The sequence below is a fragment of the Schistocerca serialis genome, chromosome 2 (genome assembly GCF_023864345.2).
Source record: "Schistocerca serialis cubense isolate TAMUIC-IGC-003099 chromosome 2, iqSchSeri2.2, whole genome shotgun sequence".
Classification (NCBI taxonomy): Eukaryota; Metazoa; Arthropoda; class Insecta; order Orthoptera; family Acrididae; genus Schistocerca; species Schistocerca serialis.
Window position 1 is genome coordinate 443,823,869 of NC_064639.1, and position 22,028 is coordinate 443,845,896.

The following is a 22,028-nucleotide window of genomic DNA, read 5'->3' on the forward strand; positions in this document are numbered from 1 at the left end:
CTGTTTCGTTGACGCAGCCACTTTATTTTGCGCACGATTTGATTAACGTACTCCCGCCGCCGCTAGACCGTTACCTAGCGCGAGGAGTGGGCTGGCTGTGTTTCCGACAGCCGGTGGGAGGTCCCGGTGATCGAGGTCAGGAGGAAGATATTCCCATGGAGATATTTAGGGTTATGACACAATTTTCACTTCCGTCGTATTCCTTCTTCGATGTACAGGCTGAACGTTACCTTAAAATCTGTTTCGTTGACGCAGCTACTTTATTTTGCGCACGATTTGATTAACGTACTCCCGCCGCCGCTAGGCCGTTACCTAGCACGAGGAGTGGGCTGGCTGTGTTTCCGACAGCCGGTGGGAGGTCCCGGTGATCGAGGTCAGGGGGAAGACGAGACACGTGGGCAGTCCTGCTGGTATAAGAGCCGCTCCAGGCAGCGCTCGCTCAGTCAGCGTAGCATTCCCACAGCGACACGGAATAGCTTCGAGATGCAGGCCGGCGTGCTAGTGGTGAGTCGCTCGCTGCCTCCTCTCGCTCTGCAAGACTCCCGGTAGCATCCTCCAGCAACTCTACGGTGGTTGTGTCGTAGCACTCCGCTCCGTCAGCGTGGGTATTCATCACGTCGATTACTTTTTCTGTTGCAATACATGCACCCAGCTTTTTAACAGACGTCGGTGTGTCACTGTAGTGTTGCGGTTGCAATGTTTTCGGTTCCAATGTATTAGATTCAACAAAGTTAAGCAGCGTATTGGGCAAGAGACCGAAGTTGAATTAGCGAGAAGAGAGATCCACAGTACTGCCCGGTCGTCATCGTTTAAGTTTCTCTGCCTGGTCAATACTGTGAAAATTTTTTCAATAAGACAGATTCAGAGACAGCAAGGGACTTGGAAGACCAGTTGAACGGAATGAACAGTGTCTTGAAAGGAGGGCATAAGATGAACACCAACAAAAGCAAAACAAGGGTAGTCGAATTAAGTCGGGTGATGCTGAGGGAATTAGATTAGGAAATGAGACATTTAAAGTAGTAAAGGAGTTTTGCTATTTGAGGAGCAAAATAACTGATGATGGTCGAAGTAGAGAGGATATAAAATGTAGACTGCAATGGCAAGGAAAGTGTTTCTGAAGAAGAGAAATTTGTTAACATCGAGTATAGATTTAAGTGTCAGGAAGTCGTTTCTGAAGGTATTTGTATGGAGTGTAGCCATGTATGGAAGTGAAACATGGACGATAAATAGTTTAGACAAGAAGAGAATAGAAGCTTTCGAAATGTGGTGCCACAGAAGAATGCTGAAGATTAGATGGGTAGATCACGTAACTAATGAGGAGGTATTGAAGAGAATTGGGGAGAAGAGGAGTTTGTGGCACAACTTGACCAGAAGAAAGGATCGGTTGGTAGGACATGTTCTGAGGCATCAAGGGATCACCAATTTAGTACTGGAGGGCAGCGTGGAAGGTAAAAATCGTAGAGGAAGATCAAGAGATGTACACACTAAGCAGATTCAGAAGGATGTAGGCTGCAGTAGGTACTGGGAGATGAAGAAGCTTGTACAGGATAAAGTAGCATGGAGAGCTGCATCAGACCAGTCTCAGGCCTGAAGACCACAACAACAACAACAACTCAGATTCCTTCCCACGTCCGTGCCCCGTAAAACTATTGAGGAGAGAGCTTCGTTAGCTTCAGCATTTCTTGTCAGTTATTTGTTATATCTATTCTAATCTCTGTCTTCCTTTACAGATTTTACTCCCAACACTCTCTCTAGTACCTTGGAAGTAATTCCCTCCTGTCTTAACACATACTTTGTCATCCTGCATCTTCTTCTTGTCAATCTTTTCCATATGTTCCTTTCTTTTCCGATTCTGCGAAGAACGTCCTGTTTTCTTACCTTAACTGACCACCTAATTTTCAACATTATTCTGTAGCACAAAATCTCAAACATTTCGATTCTCTTCTGTTCCGGATTTTCCACAGTCAATGATACATTATCATACTATGCTGTGCTCTAAAAGTATATTCTCAGAAATTTCTTCCTCAAATTAAGGCTCTGTTTGATAATAATAGTATTCTTCTTGTCAGGAACGCCCTCTTTGCCTATGCCAGTCTGCTTTTTATATCATTTTTGCTTTGTGATCACCAATTTTGATGTTAAGGTACAAATGGTTCAAATGGCTCTGAGCACTATGGGACTTAACTTCTGAGGTCATCAGTCCCCTAGAACTCAGAACTACTTAAACCTAACTAACCTAAGGACATCACACACATCCATGCACGAGGCACGATTCGAGCCTGCGACCGTAGCGGTCGTGCGGTTCCAGATTGTAGTGCCTAGATCCGCTCGGCCACTCCGACCGGCTGATGTTAAGCTTCTCACTATTTTCGTTCCTGCTGCTTTCACTACTTTCGTCTTTTTCTTCGGTTTACTCTCAGTTCATGTTCTATACTCATTAGATTGTTCATTCCGTTCAACAGATTCTTAATTCTGCTTCACTTTCACTGAGGATAGCAATGTCATCACCGAATCTTTTCATTGATCCCCTTTCAACCCGAATTTTAAACCGACTCTTGATGTTCAAATGTTTGGGAAATCTTATGGGACTTAACTGCTAAGGTCATCAGTCCCTAAGCTTACACACTACTTAACCTAAATTATCATAAGTACAAACAAACACATCCATGCCCGAGGGAGGACTCGAACCTCCGGCGGAACCAGCCGCACAGTTAATGACTGCAGCGCCTAAGACCGCTCGGCTAATCCCGCGCGACAACCCGACTCTTGAACCTTTCTATAGTTCCGTCATTGTCTCTTCTCTGTATATACTGATTAGTAGGGCTGAAAGATTACATCCTTGTCTTACATCCTTTTTATTCTGGGCAGTTCTTTCTTATTCTTCCAGTCTTACTGTCCCCTCTTCGTTCTTGCACATATTGTACATTACCCGTGGTTCCCTACTACTTACTCCCAGTTTTCTCAATATTTCAAACATCTTGTACCATTTTACGTTGTCGAACGCTTTTTGTAGGTCAACAAATCCCTTCAGCGTGTCTTAATTTTGCATCAGTCTTGTTACAATTATCAAGTTCAACTTCAGAAGTGCTTATCTGGTGGCTTTACCTTTCCTAAAGAAAAACTGACAGTCAACTGTTCCTCAATTTTCTTTTCCATTCTTCTGTAAGTTATTCTTGTCAGTAACTTGTCTCCATCCGTTGTTAACATGACTGTAAGACAGTAATCGCATTTATCTGCTCTTGCCATCTTCGCAATTGTGTGGATGATATTTTTCCGAAAGTCTGATGGTACGTCGCTAGTTTCACAGACTTTACGCACCAATTTGAATAGTCATTTTGTTACTACTTCCCCCAACGATTTTAGAAATTCCAATAGGATGTTATCTATCCCTTCTGTATTAATCTCAAGTCTTGCAGAGGTCTTTTAAATTCTGAATAAAATCCTAATACTAGTTCCCCTATGTCTTCCATATTGACTCCAGTTTCTTCTATCATGCCATCACACATGTTCTCCCTGTCACAGAGACCTTCACTGCACTGTTTCCACCTACCGCTCTCTCATCTGCGTTTAACAGTGGAATTCCCACAGCGCTCTTAATGTTGACACCGTTGGTTTTCATTTCACCTTATTTTGACTTATCTGTACGCTGAACCAGTCCTGCAGACGGTTGCTTTTTTCGGTTTCTTCGCACTTTTCCGTTTCACCTTGGCTTCTTTGCGCTACCTACTGACTTAATTCCAAAGTGACTTATATTTCCTTGAACATTCTGGTGCTTCCTTCTTCCGTAGATCAGTTAAAGTATTTCTCCCGTACCCTACTTTTCTGCCTATTTACTTTTCTTGTACATATACGCTGCCTGCAATATGTGTTGCAACATGTGATTTCTCTGTTTAGAGATGTCCACTCTTCTTCAACTGAGCTACGTGCTGTGATAGGCCTACTCCTTATCGCAGTATCCACATCTTTAGCGAACTTCAAACGCGTCTCACTATTTCTTAGTACTTCAATACCCACCTTCATTCCACACTGGTTCTTCTGGACGATTCTCTTAAACTTCAATTTACTCTTCATCATTAGTAAATTATGGTCGGACAGCCGTGATCAGAAAGCTCCATGCGAAATTTTCTACCAGTGACAAACTCTGTTTCTTCATGAAAAACTTTCCTATGAGGAGATCAGTGTACAGTTCAGGGGGAATAGACTTAAGGGATATCAGGTATGTTGGCATCCACAGGGAATTCTTTAAATGAAACAGGTAGTTTAAAAGCCATTATACTGTATATCCAATAAGACGGTGTAAAATTAGGCGCACCTTGGGAGTATGGAACAGATCACCAGCCAGTTAGGATGGTCATGGCAGGTGTCGTTTGGTAGTGAAACAAATTCCGAGAAACATCAGGAGTGGAGGAGAGAAAAAACGCTATGCCTCGCTGAGAGCCACAGCCAGAGAGAGCGTCCCTCTGTCACCCGTCGATCACGCTGCCGATTGGCCATTCAGACACGTTGCGCTGAGACAGCGCATTTATGGGAACAAACATCCCCTGCTAACGTTATGCTCCTGCGTGGCACGTAGGACACAATACCTGGTACTTAAGTACTGACAGCGAAATTTTAATTACACGATTTTTTAATTTAACTATAAAAATTTCCTATACCCCCTGTACAGCCTTACGTAGACACGGTGTAAACGCTGTTGGAGACTTGATGGATGTGGTAAAAGAGGCCGATCTGACCAAAATTGCAACAAGTATGGTGAGGGCTTGGACAGAACGAGAGGCGGATAAAATTGTTTTTCCGTAACTTTCGTACTGCTAAGATTAGGTTGAGACGTTACAAAGTAGTAGGATCTTAGATGATGAAGAGAGAAAATTTTCCAGGCAAATAAAATCAAATAAAACTAAAAACTTCGGCCAATTTTATCTTTGAAAAGGGGAGCATACTATTTTTCATATGGAGTAGACAAAGAAGGCTGTGAGAAATATTTCAATTTTGGACACAGCTCGTCTTAGGGAAGTCTACCATACCCATTGTACCTTAGACTATGTATTGTCTGGCCGGGAGGGGGAGGAGGGGGGTCGAGAATGGTAATGCACACAGCTGGAAACCGAAAGGTCACGTAGTCGAATCTCGGTCGCATAACGGAATATTCAGTCTGCCTTTAATCTAACATTCATCTTTTAACGTTGTAAGTACTCACAAGGAGCGACACGTGGATCGAACCGCACGTTAGACTGTAGGTCTCTTTTCCTCGATAGGATATCTGTGGTCTGTCAGAGACACGCGAGTCGCCGAAAAGGCGTCCAATTAAAACACTGCACGAGGCCGTTACGCCACTTGAAATTATTATTTTTATTACATTACGTTGTACCTTGACTGAAATGTAATGAAAATATTTAGAACTGATCTCAACCTCTATCAAATGGAGTGAGTACGTGTAGGGTCCGCTCCCGGTAGCTGAGTGAGCCGGCACGGTATGTCAGCGTGCTCGGTCAGAGGGCTGCGTGCTCTCTGTAATAATAATAATAATAATCCTGAGTGAAGGCATCAACGATCAACTTGAACGGGAAGTCTTGTGACGTCCGCCCAGACCAAACGCAACGAACTATATCGAAAAAAATGAGAAAAAAGAAAGTGGTCATCGCGACAGGATGTCAATCCTAAGAGCCCGGGTTCTATTCCCGGATCGGTCGGAGATTTTCTCCGCTCAGAGACTGGGTGTTGTGTTGTCCTAATCATCATCGTTTCATCCCCATCGACACTTAAGTCGCCGAAGTGGCGTCAAATCGAAAGACTTGCACCAGGCGAACGGTGTACCCGACGGGAGGCCATAGTCACACGACATTCACATTTTAGTGCGTGTAGGACTGATGAACTAGATGACGAATAATTGTTAGAGAACTAAAGTTAGAGAAGATGATTTTTACACTACTGGCCATTAAAATTGCTACACCACAAAGATGACGTGCTACAGATGCGAAATTTAACCGACAGGAAGACGATGCTGTGATATGCAAATGATTAGCTTTTCAGATCATTCACACAAGGTTGGCGCCGGTGGCGATACCTACACGTGCTGACATGAGGAAAGTTTCCAACCGATTTCTCATACACAAACAGCAGCTGACCGGCGTTGCCTGGCGAAACGTTGTTGTGATGCCTCGTGTAGGGAGGAGAAATGCGTACCATCACGTTTCAACTTTACACACAATACATGCAATAGTCTAGTATCAGAGAAAACGTCTCTGGACTTCATAGAATGTTTACGCTGCATTAGGCTCGCTTCCCATATAAGAAATCTATTTTTTTATTTATTAGCCTTCACGTCGTCTCTATTCAGCCATTTCAGTAGTAATGTCAATTACGACGATACGAACATAAAGACAGCACAACAACTAGTCCTCGAACGGAGAATACCTCGGGTCTGGCCATCCGTGGCGCCGACCCTTAGGCTATGGAGGCGGACGAGGGAACCAAACATCTAGCCCGCGAAACACTTGCCGTATGTTATGCAGGGAAACTGTACCATTTGTGGAAGGTGCTCATGGGAAATATTGTCGCGGAAAGAATGTCAGTAACGGAAATACTTTCTACATCAGTTGTCTTCTTAATACCGTAAGAAGATAGCTTAGAACGAGGAAGGCCACTTATTCAGTTACCGCTAACAGTCGGTTGGATTTTTTCTGCAGTTTTACTTTGTTATGTAGCCTCCAAACAGGCAGTATCTTAAGCAAAATTTATCCAAGCAAATGCTTTATTTGTGGCCACGAATGCTGCAATGTTGTGAAAAGCTATTTGAGTCTGCATCGTTAGAATTCACCTCCTGTAACTGCTCTCTGAGAACGATCAGCACGGGCAACCTTGCCACTGTTCTGTCAACAATATCAAGATCATAATCTGCTCAGAGTTACGAAAAGCTATTGATAATGTATGCTACGTTGTAAATACAAATAAGAATTATTTGAACATCTGCTCCTTTGTTATCTCTGTGAAATGTGTTGTGTGTGTGTGTGTGTGTGTGTGCGTGTGTGTGTGTGTCTTCGAATTCACAGATCCCACGCGGGACAAAACTTTAGGTACTAGAAGGTTTCTGTTTTAATGTGAGCTGTGGACTCATGTCTCATCCTTGTCAACAGACACACTGCATGGGGGCTTAATTAAATAGAATGCAAATACTTCTAATTTTCAGTCGCTATCTGTCCGGTTACGCAGTCTCGTAACCGGTTGGCCCTAACCAGTATTAGTACGCAATCTGACTGCATAGAATAACAACAAAGAATGAAACAAAACTTCCGTTAACACAATTAATTAATTAAGTCCCCAGCAACTATAAAAGCTACGAAACAACAAAGCACAAATGTAACTGTTCCGTGTGTGGAAGTGTGATTCAACGTACACATCTGGCACGGTTCTTCCTCAATACGACAAGATGCTTTAAGGCACCATTTACACTGAAGTAATTAAAAAAAACCAGTAATACTATAATTGCACATACAAACCAGAATTACACTCTAATACATGAACACAAGCCAGATGCTTTGTTGACTGAACCTGTGACAAGAGACATTGTTAGTTAGGACATTTGAAATGAAAAAATAAAAAAAAAATTCTTTACCTTCATATATATAGACGAAACATACACTCTGATCATTACAACATCCGCAATCGAACAGCATCAGCTGTCTAGCCCATCAGAACAACTGCATACAACATGCTCACAACCAGTCACGGCTACATCAGAACTCCTACTGCCCACTTCTCAATAAGCACTCTCCACGACGACTTCTCCACAAGCACTCTCTACTACCACATCTCAACAAGCACTCTCCATTACGACTTCTCAGCAAGCACTGCCAGTGGAGGCGGCGGAATAAAACTCTTTGGCGCGATCTCTGGCGCTGTGACTCAGTGTAGCCACCTTTCAACACATCTCTGCTCAAATTTCGCTAGTGAGCTCAGAATTCGCAGTCATCACTGTGAGTGTGGCTGGTAGAAATAGTTCTCCGGGAAAAAGTGGTTCCTTAAAGGCTGCATGACCCTAAAAGTTTTTCGAATCATTACACCGCAGTAGTTTTTTCATGTCTGTCGTGGAGTGGACAGAAATGAGTCACTTCCAAGATAGTTGTCCAATCGTGGAGAATGATTTTTTTTGCATAGTCTGTCCTTTTCATTTGTTTTTATTTATTGTCTGTACGTTTTCGAGATGATATATCACAAGAAACGAACATTTATGATTTACTTGTAGAGCTTTTCTGCTGATAGGACAACATATGACAGTCTGTACCGTTTACATAGGTCATAGTTGTCAATTAGCCAGTAGAGAATTAAAAATTACGTTTTTCGTTGATAATAACAGAAAAACTCCTAGTATAAGGAGAGAGTCATCTCCAGAATTAGCGGAATAGACTATAGTGGTGTGCCGGAACAGAAGGCATTCAGTACAACCACCGCCCGCCAGGCCCACAGCAGCTACAGAAGTTGCTTGTGATGATGCAGTCAGTAGCTGACCAGTATGCGCGGGTGGCACGGCAAGTGTGAGGGTCCCACAAATCATTAACTGAAAAAACATCTGAAGACATTTGGTAACAGAGGAGTACTCTCCAATTTTAATCGTGACCTGGCAGCTGTTTTCGGTCAATACTACCCAATCATATGGTGCGTTATGTTCCTTTAAGATTACTCACACTTGAAAATAGCAATTTTTCAACAAACATTATATCGAAGTATAAATTTGCCTTCAAGTTAATTAACCTCTTCACTCCTTAGATTTAAAAAATACACAGGAAATTTTTCTTTTCATATTTTCCAACAAGCCAATTCGCAAGCATGACTTGAATACAGAACTATTTTTTTCCCTCATTTTGAAACATTCTTTGCGCCAAAAATTTTGGTATGTGCCCAGCATCGTCAATCCTAACTTCTGCAATTGGTTGCGAAGGAACTCATCTTGGCCGTTTATTCAGATTTTCGATGTCAGCTACATCGTCACTGCCAGAGAAATTCACTGTAGAAGAATGACATTTTCTCCTAGCAATTGGCATGACGTATTTATAATTAATTATAACTTTGACAACATGTATTTTGTAGTCAATTACAGACAGTTGTTTTGCTTAGTTATTTGGTAGATTGAACGCCTTCTATGCTACATCACCCCACAAATGACAACCACATGGTCTACAAATTCATTAAAAATCCGTACCGGTAATTTTCCTGCGCGAATGTAACATCTCTAATACGGTAAAAATTTGGCACGAAGATCAACATCTATCATTTTTTCATTATAGAGTTTCGCTATCATTGATTGTGAAACATCTAACTTCTTTTTCTCGTATCTGCATTATGATCTGTGGTCCATTTACGAGGACGTTCGGAAAGTATCTAAATTTCATAGTAATAAACTACATTTTCGCAAATGTGAACTAATTCTAACCACCAAGAATAATAAACTGACTTTAGATAAAATCTGATATTTAGGTATAATAATTGTCTGTAAATCTTTCTGGTTTGTAGAAGCAGCCATTTTTAGCGTACGACCAACTCTAAACTAACACAAGAATCGTTCTTTGCAAGATGCTGCGTTCTATTGTTAAAACTAAGAAACAGAAGATCCACTCTTGTGGACCTTCTTCCTATTAGAGGAAAAATCCACGTGTTTGTGGAAAAAAATGAAGGTCCACAGCTGTAGACTTAGAGAACGACAAGACGGAAACTGCCTACTACATGATTTCATGGTTCTAGGGAAATCCACAAAAACATTTCTTACACAATAAAACTAAAAATTGTGTGTTACTTGGTGGATGTTTCCGGACAAGCCGACACTTATGTGTTGTCCTATTATCCATAAACATGGCTCAGCGGTGCATGCTACTTGTCCCCATACAATAGCAGTCCAGTTTCGATGTTGCTGACCAGCGTCCTGTTTCTTCCATCCATGAACCACAGCTAACTTGCGTCCAGACACCACTTGTCTGCTTGCGAGAGCCATGCAAAGCAGGTTGTGCTGAACTTGTGCAGCAGACAGCATTCTGGATATTCAATGGTTTGTTTCGACGCTCTGCTGTTGCCTTCCCAATGCGTCTTCAATAGTCGCCAGAGTCGATGCTCACCTCGAATAGGAACGACAGGCTTAAGTCCACCGCTGCAGCAAATTAATAATTGACATTTGCAGACTTTTGTAATAATTTCTGAATAAAAAATATTATTTATAATGTAAATAAAAAGATCTTTTTTACTTTACAAAAAATAATTTATTTATTCGAAATTGGAAGTATAATATATTGTTCCCTTTAACTGCAACAGTGAAAATCTGATTGTTTAACCCATGACGCCTTGAGGAAACCAAGGCTGCTTTTGTAAACATCACTGCCGGAAAAAAGCTGCAACCAGAATGTGCTAAAGAACGACTTGATGCAGTAATGGTATATGTCTACAGCTACGATGTATGTGATGATGTATGTGGCTCGTATATTGTTTCATAGATACTTTTTCTTGGCCGTGATTGTGAGAGAAATGTGGTCAATATAATACGAAATTTTTTATGTGTGAAAGCCGTATTTTAATTTTTTTGAAATTTTTCGTTTAGCTAATAGGCCAGCGATGGCGTTTTGCATATTCCCTTTTGCAGTAGTTGGATTAAAATATATAATTACATTTGGTACAAAACAGAATCAAGAAACTGAATGTACGTCCAAAATTTCAAGCATGTTCCACAACGCCGTACCGATAGGGGGAATGTGTACGCTGCCAAATTTTTCCCAGTTAGTTTTATATATAAAACTTCGAAATGCGGAAAAAAACTTTCATTTTACATTACCACTATCTTTTACGATGTAGAGTAAGTAGCTGTAGCAGTATGCCATCACTGCAACATCTCGTTCTTTTTTTATAACGAATTAAGTCACTACCTGCTTTGGCGTCGGCTGTAGACACATGTTTCTGCCATCTTGTCGTTAGTCGAGCTCACGTTTAGCCTGCTCCGTATCAACGATGCAGACCCGTATGCTGTAATGTGTAACGAAAAACCTATCCTAAGTAAACAAAATGTAAAGACTTTGTATATAATGTAAAACCTTTTCTATACAGGAAAATCCTGAAGTTCTCCGTTGTATTGTAGTACAGAAATGTCAAATTTGTGCGAAAAATCCACGCTACCGTCTGACGACGGCCAGAGCCTTACACTACTTACTGTGAGATAAAGCATTCATTCAAATAATGTGGTTAGTTGCACTTTTTTATTCAGAGATCTTTACTGTAAATGTGCCCAAGCACGCTAATTACATCACATCTTTTTAAAATTATAAATAGAAGTGTAAGGTAATTTTTGCTTCAACTGCAGCATAAACAATGTCTTAGGCACAGTGATTACTTGTGAAAAATTTCTTTCTTACGTTGAAGCGTTACTGTATTTGTCAGTGGCAGCAAGATTATTTGTATATCACCGAACCGGCATATCACACCATAAAACGACAAACATAACCCACAGGTTTCGAGAACTCTATTCCACTGAGGCTATTTTGTGAATCTTAAAATTTTTAAATTTAAGTGGATCTGGTATTCTCCAATGTCCAGCTGATACAGCATTATTCATTGTGTCGCAGATAGTTTGTTTTACTCGAGGAAGAGGAAGAAAAAGTTCTACTGCAGGAGATATGAGACACTCTTTATGCCTACTTTGAGTGAATAGACCACCTAATATTGTATTGTATTGTATTGTATGTTAACCGGGGATCTAGAAACGACGGAGATGCTCCGTTCCCGTCGCAGCCGCAGTGGTCCACAACCCCACGAGGACTACAGCAGTCCACTTCACCCCTCCGCCGCCCCACACCGAACCCAGGTTTATTGTTCAGTTCGGCCCCCGGTGGACCCGCCAGGGAACGTCTCACACCAGACGAGTGTAACTCCTATGTTTGCGTGGTAGAGTAATGGTGGTGTACGCGTACGTAGAGACCTTGTTTGCGCAACAATCACCGACATAGTGTAACTGAGGCGGAATAAGGGGAACCAGACCGCATTCGCCGAGGCAGATGGAAAACCGCCTAAAAACCATACACAGACTGGCCGGTTCACCGGACCTCGACACAAATCCGCCAGGCGGTTTCGTGCTGGGGACCAGGCGCTCCTTCCCTCCCGGAAAGACCACCTAATATACTTTACGAGGTTCGCTTTTTAGACGTCGCACTTCCGATGTGGTCATAATAGTGTGGCTGGAGGGTTTTTAATGCTAACCGTAGACAGATAACCAGATTTTTTATTTTTGTGTACTCTTTACTTATGGATCGATTTGTAGTGTCCATTCGAGAAAAATGGATGATTTACTGAAGAGCTAGAGCTTTACAAATTGAGGAAGTCGATAACACGCTGGTCCACCTCTGGCCCTTCTGAAAGCAGTTATTCTGCTTGACATTGATTGATAGGGTTGTTGGATGTCTCCCTGGGGATACCGTGCCAAATTATGTCCAGTTTGAGTGTTAGATGTCAAAATCCCGAGCTGACTGGGCGAACCTGCCCATAATGGCACCTCACACTGTCACTCCTGATCACTCCTGGATGTCGGACCATAAGCTGGGCTACAGTCAGCTTGGTATCCGACTGGTGTTTGGAGTGTCTCTAGACACGTTTTCGGCCTGGGATCTCATTGAATGGAGTAGAACTGTCTACAGTGATGAGTTCTGCTTCGATCTGAGCCCCGATGACCAGTGAAGACTGCACTGAATGCGGTGGGGCTGCAACCACACTGTCGCCTGCCATAAGGCCCGACAACCAGGAGTGATAATCTAGAGTGCCATTTCTTGTCATAGCAATACCCTTTCGGTTGTCGTCCGCCCCACCCTTATAGCACAGTGATTCGTCGTTGATATTCTACGCCCCGTTTTATTGCCCTTCGTGAAAACCCATCCTGGCCTTACATTTCAGCAAGATGATGGATAATGCCCGTCTGCAAACAGCAAGCGTTTCTACAGGTTGTCTTCGTGCTTGCCAAACTCCACCTTGGTAGCGAGGTGGCTGGATTTCTCCCAGTTGAGAACTTTGGCAGCGTTATGGGCGCGGCCCTCCAACGATCTCAGAATTTTGACGATCTAGCACGCCTGTTGGGCAGAATTTATCAAGATATCCCTCAGGAGGACATCCAACAACTCCAGAAATCGCTACAAAGCCGAATAACCGTTTTCATAAGGGCGGGAAGTGAACCAACGCGTTATCGACTTGCTCAATTTGTGAAGTTCTTTCTCTTGAAGAAATCGTCCAATTTTTATGAAATTGTGGTCGTTGTTTGTGTGTACACATACTTCACGGCTGCCGATTTACGTCCCATTCAGATAATTTTTTCTGGTGGAGGTTCGAGTCCTCCGTCGGGCATGGGTGTGTGTCTGTCGTTAGGATAATTTAGGTTAAGTAGTGTGTAAACTTAGGGACTGATGACCTTAGCAGTTAAGTCCCATAAGATTTCACACACATTTGAACATTGCCGGCCAGTGTGGCCGAGCGGTTGTAGGCGCTTCAGTCTGGAACCGCGCGACTGCTACGGTCGCAAGCTCGAATCGTGCCTTGGGCATGGATGTGTGTCATGTCCTTAGGTTAGTTAGGTTTAAGTAGTTCTAAGTTCTAGGGGACTGATGTTAAGTCCCATAGTGCTCAGAGTCGTTTGAACCATTTTTGAACATTTTTGATATTTTTTTATTTAGAGTGTATTTTCTTAAATTGTGACCAGAGAGTGTGAAGACTCTTTGTGATCTGCAGAAACGCCCGGTCTTGTTGCAGGTACTGGGCCTGCTGTGCAGCGCAGCGTGGAGTGCGGCAGTCAGTGGGGGCGGTGACCGTCACCACCACCACCACAACGGCGGGTCATATCCAGGTGGCGGTGGCTATGCTGGGGGTGACTTCTATTCCAGCGGTCCCTACTATCCTGGAGGCGGAGGGCACCGACCTGGAGGCGGCGGCTATCCTGGTGGTCACCACCAAGGTGGGGGCTACCCAGGAGGTGGCTATCCTGGAGGCGGCTACTATCCTGGGGGCGGAGGGAACCGGCCAGGAGGCGGTTACTACCCGGGTGGCAGCACGGGTGGCCACTACCCGGGCTCTTACCCGGGAGGTGGAACAGGCGGCACCGGACATTACCCGGGGGGAGCCGGCGGTGGCGGAGGCGGCGGCGGTGGCGGCGGCGGCGGCCATGGAGGCGGTGGGGGAGGTGGTGGAAGCGGATACGGACGATAGACTAGCTGATAATTTGCTTTCGGTAACTGATGATGTCATTTATTTATTTCATTCACCTTAATAAAATCAGCTCTAATCTCACACGTTTTTCATTTGGGTAAGGAAATCATATTTGTTTAGTGTCCAATGATATGTCTGTGTTACTGGACGCAGAGCCTTGATATGTCGAACATTAAATTCAAGACTCAACGAGGAATGCAAGATCGTTGCCTTTGTGGTCAGCCGAGTCTTTACTAGAGGACGGCGGTCAAGCACTACATTGGTATACGCCCACATCTATTAAATGTCAATTTAGAAAGAGAATAGAAAAGGGCCATGTATTTCCTTACTTTAAATGCTCAAAACGCTTCGCTAGCAATACCTATACAACTACTTACCACTCCCGTGTAGGATTTACTTTTGTCGGCTGACTCCATCAACCTTTATATTTGTGTTACAATAGGATTATACATTTCACAAGATTTAACATTAATTATGTCACCTGAGTGGGCTGACTGTAAGTCGCAGGAGAGAAATTTTCTGGTGAAATATTGCCAACGTATTTAAAGGGCAACGGTCCTTACTTAATATGAAACATGTCTGCCTTCCCTTATGTTGGGTGCGTAATACAAATCATGAGTAGTCGGCCAGGACCTTGCTTTTCTCGAACTAGATGAGGATACTTCCAACTAGTTGCAATATCCAGCGTTATCAGAACCGCATACGCTACGAGGAAATAATCCAGGCGTAAGCTAGAACACAATGCTTTTTTATTTTTTACAAAATATTAAGGTCCATTTCTGAATTGCTGAGCAATGTTATGTTTTGATTTTTGAATCATCTGTGCGCAGTAAACTCAGAAACTCGTGCAATCATATGCATGTAGAACAATTAAATATCAATCAACACGTTTGGTCTATAACACTCGTTAAATACTGCCACATTGCCAGTAGTTATTGACAACGTAACGTGATTAATCCATGTTTTACCTACTACGTAAACCATTCGTAATAAGTTCAAACTCTGTCAGGGAGGAATCTACACACCCTCTCTACGTGATATAGAGATATTACTGCTTCTGGTAGACGTAGGCAAATGAACATTCACCTGCTTTGCAATATTTTCATGCGAAATATAATTTTATAAAATGTTAAGAGTTCTGTCTCTTTAAATCGTTTTTACATTCCTTACGCTGAAAGTAATGGAAAGAGCAACGAATAAAGGAATTTAGGAGTCGATGCAACACTGCTTCCATAACAAGATAGTAGTAGAGTTTATTCGCTATAGGTAAGATGTAACATTGTTCGAGTAGCAGTGATGATAGATTCCGTAGAGTAATATTGTGTTTATGTTGACACAAATACTGTTGCTCAGAATATATCGACTCAATACTGAATAGTCTTTCGGGTAACGTACCACCATGGTTTTCTCCATTTATGAAGGGCAGTCAAACGTAATCCGCATACCCGTCCCAACGGGACCATGGAATGGTTCCATTCAAAAGTAATCATCACACGCGTTAAAACATTTATGTCAAAGGAAGACGAGACGATCAATTCCCGTTTCATTGATTGCGCTTGGCCCCTGACTGGTCCACAAGCCCACCCAGTCTTGCATTTCCTCGTCCAATTGAAATAGACGTCGACACACGTCCTTTTCCAGGTCCTCAGAGATGTGAAAATCGTGCGGTGAAAGATCTGGGCTGTACGGAGGTTGATGCAATGTTTGCCAATCAAATCGATGTCGTGTAGCCCTCGTCTGATTGGCAGAGTGGAGTCGAGCGTTGCCGTGCAACAGGATGAGTCTGTCCCACAACATTCCTGACCTTTTTGTTGTGGCTCCACGCTCGAGGAAATTTGGTTCGGAAACACTGCAACATACCCCGTACAGCCCGGATCTTACACCGTGTGAATTGTCTCCCAGCGAGATAAATGTCTTCGTGTGCTGAATAGTTTTGAACTGAAGCATTCCATGGTCCCGTTGTGACTGGTGTTCGATTTTCATTTGACTGCTCCCTATAGAACAAAATCGTTCATCTCTTCAAAGATGTTTACACCTCAAAAACGTCTCTAGATTTGTTAAAAAATTAAATAAAATGTTTCCATTTATTCGTATTGAATGTGCCCCAGTGTGGCACCGTGCAACTTACTTTCTGTCAAGCAGCCAGTATCCCTCTCTGAGCAGAGTAGAAAGTATTCGTCCAAAACCTACTGTACTTCGCCCCTACCCGTTCTCTGGGAACTCATAAAAAGAAGGCACACGTTGCCGACTGCTCTATAAAATAAAATAAAATATTTTGTCAAGCGTAACACGTAGAAAAGACTCTCATTATGTCGTAATGGAACTCTGGAATTTGTATTAATAGCATGTTGGAGTAGGCCTGTGACTACAATATAACACTCCGTAAGTCCACTTTCATTTTAGATATGTCTGTAGGTTTGTGTATCCGTAACATCTCTGTCACAACTAGAATATGTGATCAACAGTATCCGGGCACCTCAAAAAAAATATATTTTTCATATCAGGTGCATTGTGTTGCCAACTACTGCCAGGTACTCCCTATCAGCGACCTCAGTAGTCATTAGACATCGTGAGAGAGCAGAATGCGGCGCTCCGCGGAACTCACGGACTTCGAACGTGGTCAGGTGATTGGGTGTCACTCGTGTCATACGTTTGTACGCGAGATTTCCACACTCCTAAACATCCCTAGGTCAACTGTTACCGATGTGATAGTGAAGTGGAAACGTGAAGGGACACGTACAGCACAAAAGCGTACAGGGCGACCTTGTCTGTTGACTGACAGAGACCGCCGACAGTTGAAGAGGGTCGTAATGTATAATAGGAGAGATCTATCCAGACCATCACACAGGAGTTTCAAACTGTATGAGGATCCACTGCAAGTACTATGGCAGTTAGGCGGGAGGTGAGAAAACTTGGATTTCATGGTCGAACGGCTGCTCATAAGTCACATATCACGCGGTTAAATGCCAAACGACGCCTCGCTTGGTGTAAGCAGCTTAAACGTTGGGAGACTGAACACTGGAAAAACGTTGTATGGAATGACGTATAACGGTAAACAATGTGGCGGTGCGATGGCAGGTTGTGAGTATGGCGAATGCCCGGTGAATGTCTTCTGCAGCGTGTGTAATGCCAACAGTAAATTCTGAGGCTGTGGTGTTGTGGTGTGGTCGTGGTTTTCATAGAGGGGGCTTGCACCCCTTGTTATTTTCCGTGGCACTATCACTGCACAGGCCTACATTGATGTTTTAAGCATCTTCTTGCTTCCCACTGTTAAAGAGCAATTCGGGGATGGGGACTGCATCTTTCAACACGGTCGAGCACCTGTTCATAATGCACGGTCTGTGGCGGAGTAGCTACACGACAATAACATCCCTGTAGTGGACTGGCCGACACAGAGTCCTGACCTGAATCCTAAAGAACACCTTTGGGATGTTTGGAAAGCCGACTTCGTGCCAGGCCTCATCGACCGACAACGATACCTCAGTGCAGCACTCCGTGAGGAATGAGCTGCCATTCCCCAAGAAACCTTGCAGCACCTGACTGAGCGTTTGCCTGCGAGAGCGGAAGCTGTCATCAAGGTTAAGGGTGGGCCAACACCCTATTGAATTCCAGCATTACCGATGGCGGGGGCCACGAACTTATAAGTCATTTTCAGCCGGGTGTCAGGATACTTTTCATAACATAGTGTATATAATTCGTTGTAAGTAAGTGACGCTACCTTTCCTTACAGAAATACATTATCTGTAACCTGGTCTCACAATGTCTGTGCGTATATAGTTCCTCATTCGACTTGGTATTTGTAAATATTTTTTAAATATTTTTCTGGGTTTAAAAATATGAACTACTTCGTTGATAAACAAGTGAACATGTGCCGAATACCTTTGTCTAGTGTGAGTTGCACTCGGTTTTTACCTGTACTGATATTTCCACATTATCATGTTTCCAAACATTGACTCAACAACATCATTTATTAACAATAGTCGTACATTACACTGTACAAACCTTAACAATGATAACATCGTTGATCGTTCTTTCACATTTGTATAAACAGTAAGCATTTACATTCACAGTATTTGCTAGTCCCAGTGCTCTTTACCAATGTCTTTTATCTTATTCCAAATAATAAGTTATGACAACCCAATTATTTTGTTCATAACAATGTTTTAAAGTTTAGTTGTACTTGCAACCAACAAAAAAACTACTTCGATTTTCATGTCAAGTGGCATTCCAGTATGTTTGATTACTAGTGCCAAGCAAAAAACTTAATTATTTCTCAACTTAAATATTTTAAAATTAGTGAAAAATGGGTTTTACTTCCCATGTACAAATAATCAATGGATAAAATGGAAGAACGTTTTACTTACAAGGACAGGAGCATCAACAAAATCCGGCTCTTAGTTAGCATTAACAATAATATTTAATTTCAATGACATTTCCATTCTTTACGACAGATGCCATGTTTGTTTATAAAATATGACAGTTTACATGTGATATGTTACTACAGTGAAAGGAACCTGTGACCACTGGAGACAGTGCCACAAGTTCCCCCAAAATCGTAATACAACACACACATGTATCACACTAACAGATGTAAATCCACCTGATGATAGAGGTTTAAACCTTCGAAACGCGTCGTGGAGATAAATAAACAGTGACTGGTAACAGTAAAGTTGTGTTTCATTCGGCTACAATCTGCCTTGTTACCTCGAGGAAATATTACTGCATGTTTTTAGACACCAAATACTAACCGAAAAGTATCTGTTAGATACGAACTAAAACGGTGTATTGTGTCCTTTATAATATCTTATTAATTTTTTCCCCTCAATTATTACGTGATTCACTTTTCAGAAGACATGCCCTTTAGTTCACAATAAGTCAGTTGACGCTAAGTTACACTTCAAGTGATTTACCAGGAAAAACGCTTTGTATGACCCTACAGGAACCATGCAGGCCACTTCATTAATACATGTTCCAAAACAAAGGGGGTGCCAGCGACCCCCATGACGTATTCGCCCATTCGACTGACTAGAAGGAGTTCGCACCCATCTGATACCCCAGGTACCGTTGTGCATAACAATCAACAAACACTCTCTTACTCTCCCCGAGTAGGCAATCAGTGCACATTGCAGGGCTCTTCCCCGCTAACATTTTAGCCACCTCTGGCTGGAACCCTCCCAGTTTAGTAACAGCGTGAAATTTAATATTCATTATCAACCACCGATTGACGAAGTTGTCATTGTGAGCCTATATTTGAGATAATAACAACTATGACTAACTTATTTATTTATCATTGTGCTAGGTTACTGGTTTCCTCATCGTAACTGAGTTTACATTACAAGTCACTTACAACTTTCAGCCCCATGTGACATATTCACAAGTCTCTTAATGTTTCTGTGACATTCTCTAATTCTTAGGCTTAGGATTCAATATTCATCACATCAAGAAATTGAGGATTATTTTCAATATTGGCAAGTGTAGGAGGTAGTACTCATAATGGATCCCACGTACTCCATCCAAGATTTGAATTTTTCACCTGACTTGGTTCTGCTAGCTGTACAAACATGTTATCAGTCTTGGGGGGTTGGGTTGTTTGGGGAAGGAGACCAGACAGCGAGGTCATCGGTCTCATCGGATTAGGGAAGGACGGGGAGGGAAGTCGGCCGTGCCATTTGAAGGGAACCATCCCGGCATTTGCCTGGAGCGATTTAGGGAAATCACGGGAAACCTAAATCAGGATGGCCGTACGCGGGATTGAACCGTCGTCCTCCCGAATGCGAGTTTATCAGTCTTCATCGAATGACTGTCAGTCCACAACTGACCTTCCTTTTAATCAAATCCTGTAATACTATCAGCTCTCAAATATCCACTTTTCTTTTAAATAAACCAGTAAAAGATTTAAAAAATAAAAAACGTCCATTACCAATAAAACAAGCAGGTAGAAAAGATTTACAAAATTATAAGATTAAAATTATTTCTCTGTGAGATCATCATATCTGCTGATGCTGTTAGTTTTAAGGACAGAAAAAGCAAATTGTGCTATCGACTTATTCAAAGGACTACTCGATAATTTCTTATAAAATCTACATTACATAATCCTCTAACTTAACCAATCACTTCAATGGTCACGGTGACGCACAACGAATACGTAGTGATTCTTGGTTCTTTTCAAACAAAAAATCACTATTTCCGCCCGGATATGAGCAATAAATACACTCCTGGAAATTGAAATAAGAACACCGTGAATTCATTGTCCCAGGAAGGGGAAACTTTATTGACACATTCCTGGGGTCAGATACATCACATGATCACACTGACAGAACCACAGGCACATAGACACAGGCAACAGAGCATGCACAATGTCGGCACTAGTACAGTGTATATCCACCTTTCGCAGCAATGCAGGCTGCTATTCTCCCATGGAGACGATCGTAGAGATGCTGGATGTAGTCCTGTGGAACGGCTTGCCATGCCATTTCCACCTGGCGCCTCAGTTGGACCAGCGTTCGTGCTGAACGTGCAGACCGCGTGAGACGACGCTTCATCCAGTCCCAAACATGCTCAATGGGGGACAGATCCGGAGATCTTGCTGGCCAGGGTAGTTGACTTACACCTTCTAGAGCACGTTGGGTGGCACGGGATACATGCGGACGTGCATTGTCCTGTTGGAACAGCAAGTTCCCTTGCCGGTCTAGGAATGGTAGAACGATGGGTTCGATGACGGTTTGGATGTACCGTGCACTATTCAGTGTCCCCTCGACGATCATCAGTGGTGTACGGCCAGTGTAGGAGATCGCTCCCCACACCATGATGCCGGGTGTTGGCCCTGTGTGCCTCGGTCGTATGCAGTCCTGATTGTGGCGCTCACCTGCACGGCGCTAAACACGCATACGACCATCATTGGCACCAAGGCAGAAGCGACTCTCATCGCTGAAGACGACACGTCTCCATTCGTCCCTCCATTCACGCCTGTCGCGACACCACTGGAGGCGGGCTGCACGATGTTGGGGCGTGAGCGGAAGACGGCCTAACGGTGTGCGGGACCGTAGCCCAGCTTCATGGAGACGGTTGCGAATGGTCCTCGCCGATACCCCAGGAGCAACAGTGTCCCTAATTTGCTGGGAAGTGGCGGTGCAGTCCCCTACGGCACTGTGTAGGATCCTACGGTCTTGGCGTGCATCCGTGCGTCGCTGCGGTCCGGTCCCAGGTCGACGGGCACGTGCACCTTCCGCCGACCACTGGCGACAACATCGATGTACTGTGGAGACCTCACGCCCCACGTGTTGAGCAATTCGGCGGTACGTCCACCCGGCCTCCCGCATGCCCACTATACGCCCTCGCTCAAAGTCCGTCAACTGCACATACGGTTCACGTCCACGCTGTCGCGGCATGCTACCAGTATTAAAGACAGCGATGGAGCTCCGTATGCCACGGCAAACTGGCTGACACTGACGGCGGCGGTGCACAAATGCTGCGCAGCTAGCGCCATTCGACGGCCAACACCGCGGTTCCCAGTGTGTCCGCTGTGCCGTGCGTGTGATCATTGCTTGTACAGCCCTCTCGCAGTGTCCGGAGCAAGTATGGTGGGTCTGACACACCGGTGTCAATGTGTTCTTTTTTCCATTTCCAGGTGTGTAAATATTAAGTCACCCGTTTCTACATTTTCGTTAAATAATCCATTTGTTACAAATATATTCAGTAGATTTGCGTAGCTTAGCAAACCTTGTGCATCACTAGGATCCAGACGAAGAACAGTATCTTTTATAGCGAATAAAAAAAGACATAATAGCTTACGTACTAGACATTCGTAGCTTAACTGA

General features: G+C 43.3%; 1 protein-coding gene across 1 annotated transcript; it reads left to right on the forward strand.

Moving 5' to 3' along the window:
• Positions 1–455: 455 nt before the first annotated feature.
• On the forward strand, positions 456–14,211 carry LOC126456051 (holotricin-3-like). Its single transcript, XM_050091806.1, has 2 exons — positions 456–504; positions 13,759–14,211. Exons 1-2 carry the CDS (start codon positions 484–486, stop codon positions 14,209–14,211), a joined length of 474 nt encoding a protein of 157 aa, XP_049947763.1. The 5' UTR covers positions 456–483.
• The last annotated feature ends 7,817 nt before the right edge of the window (positions 14,212–22,028 follow it).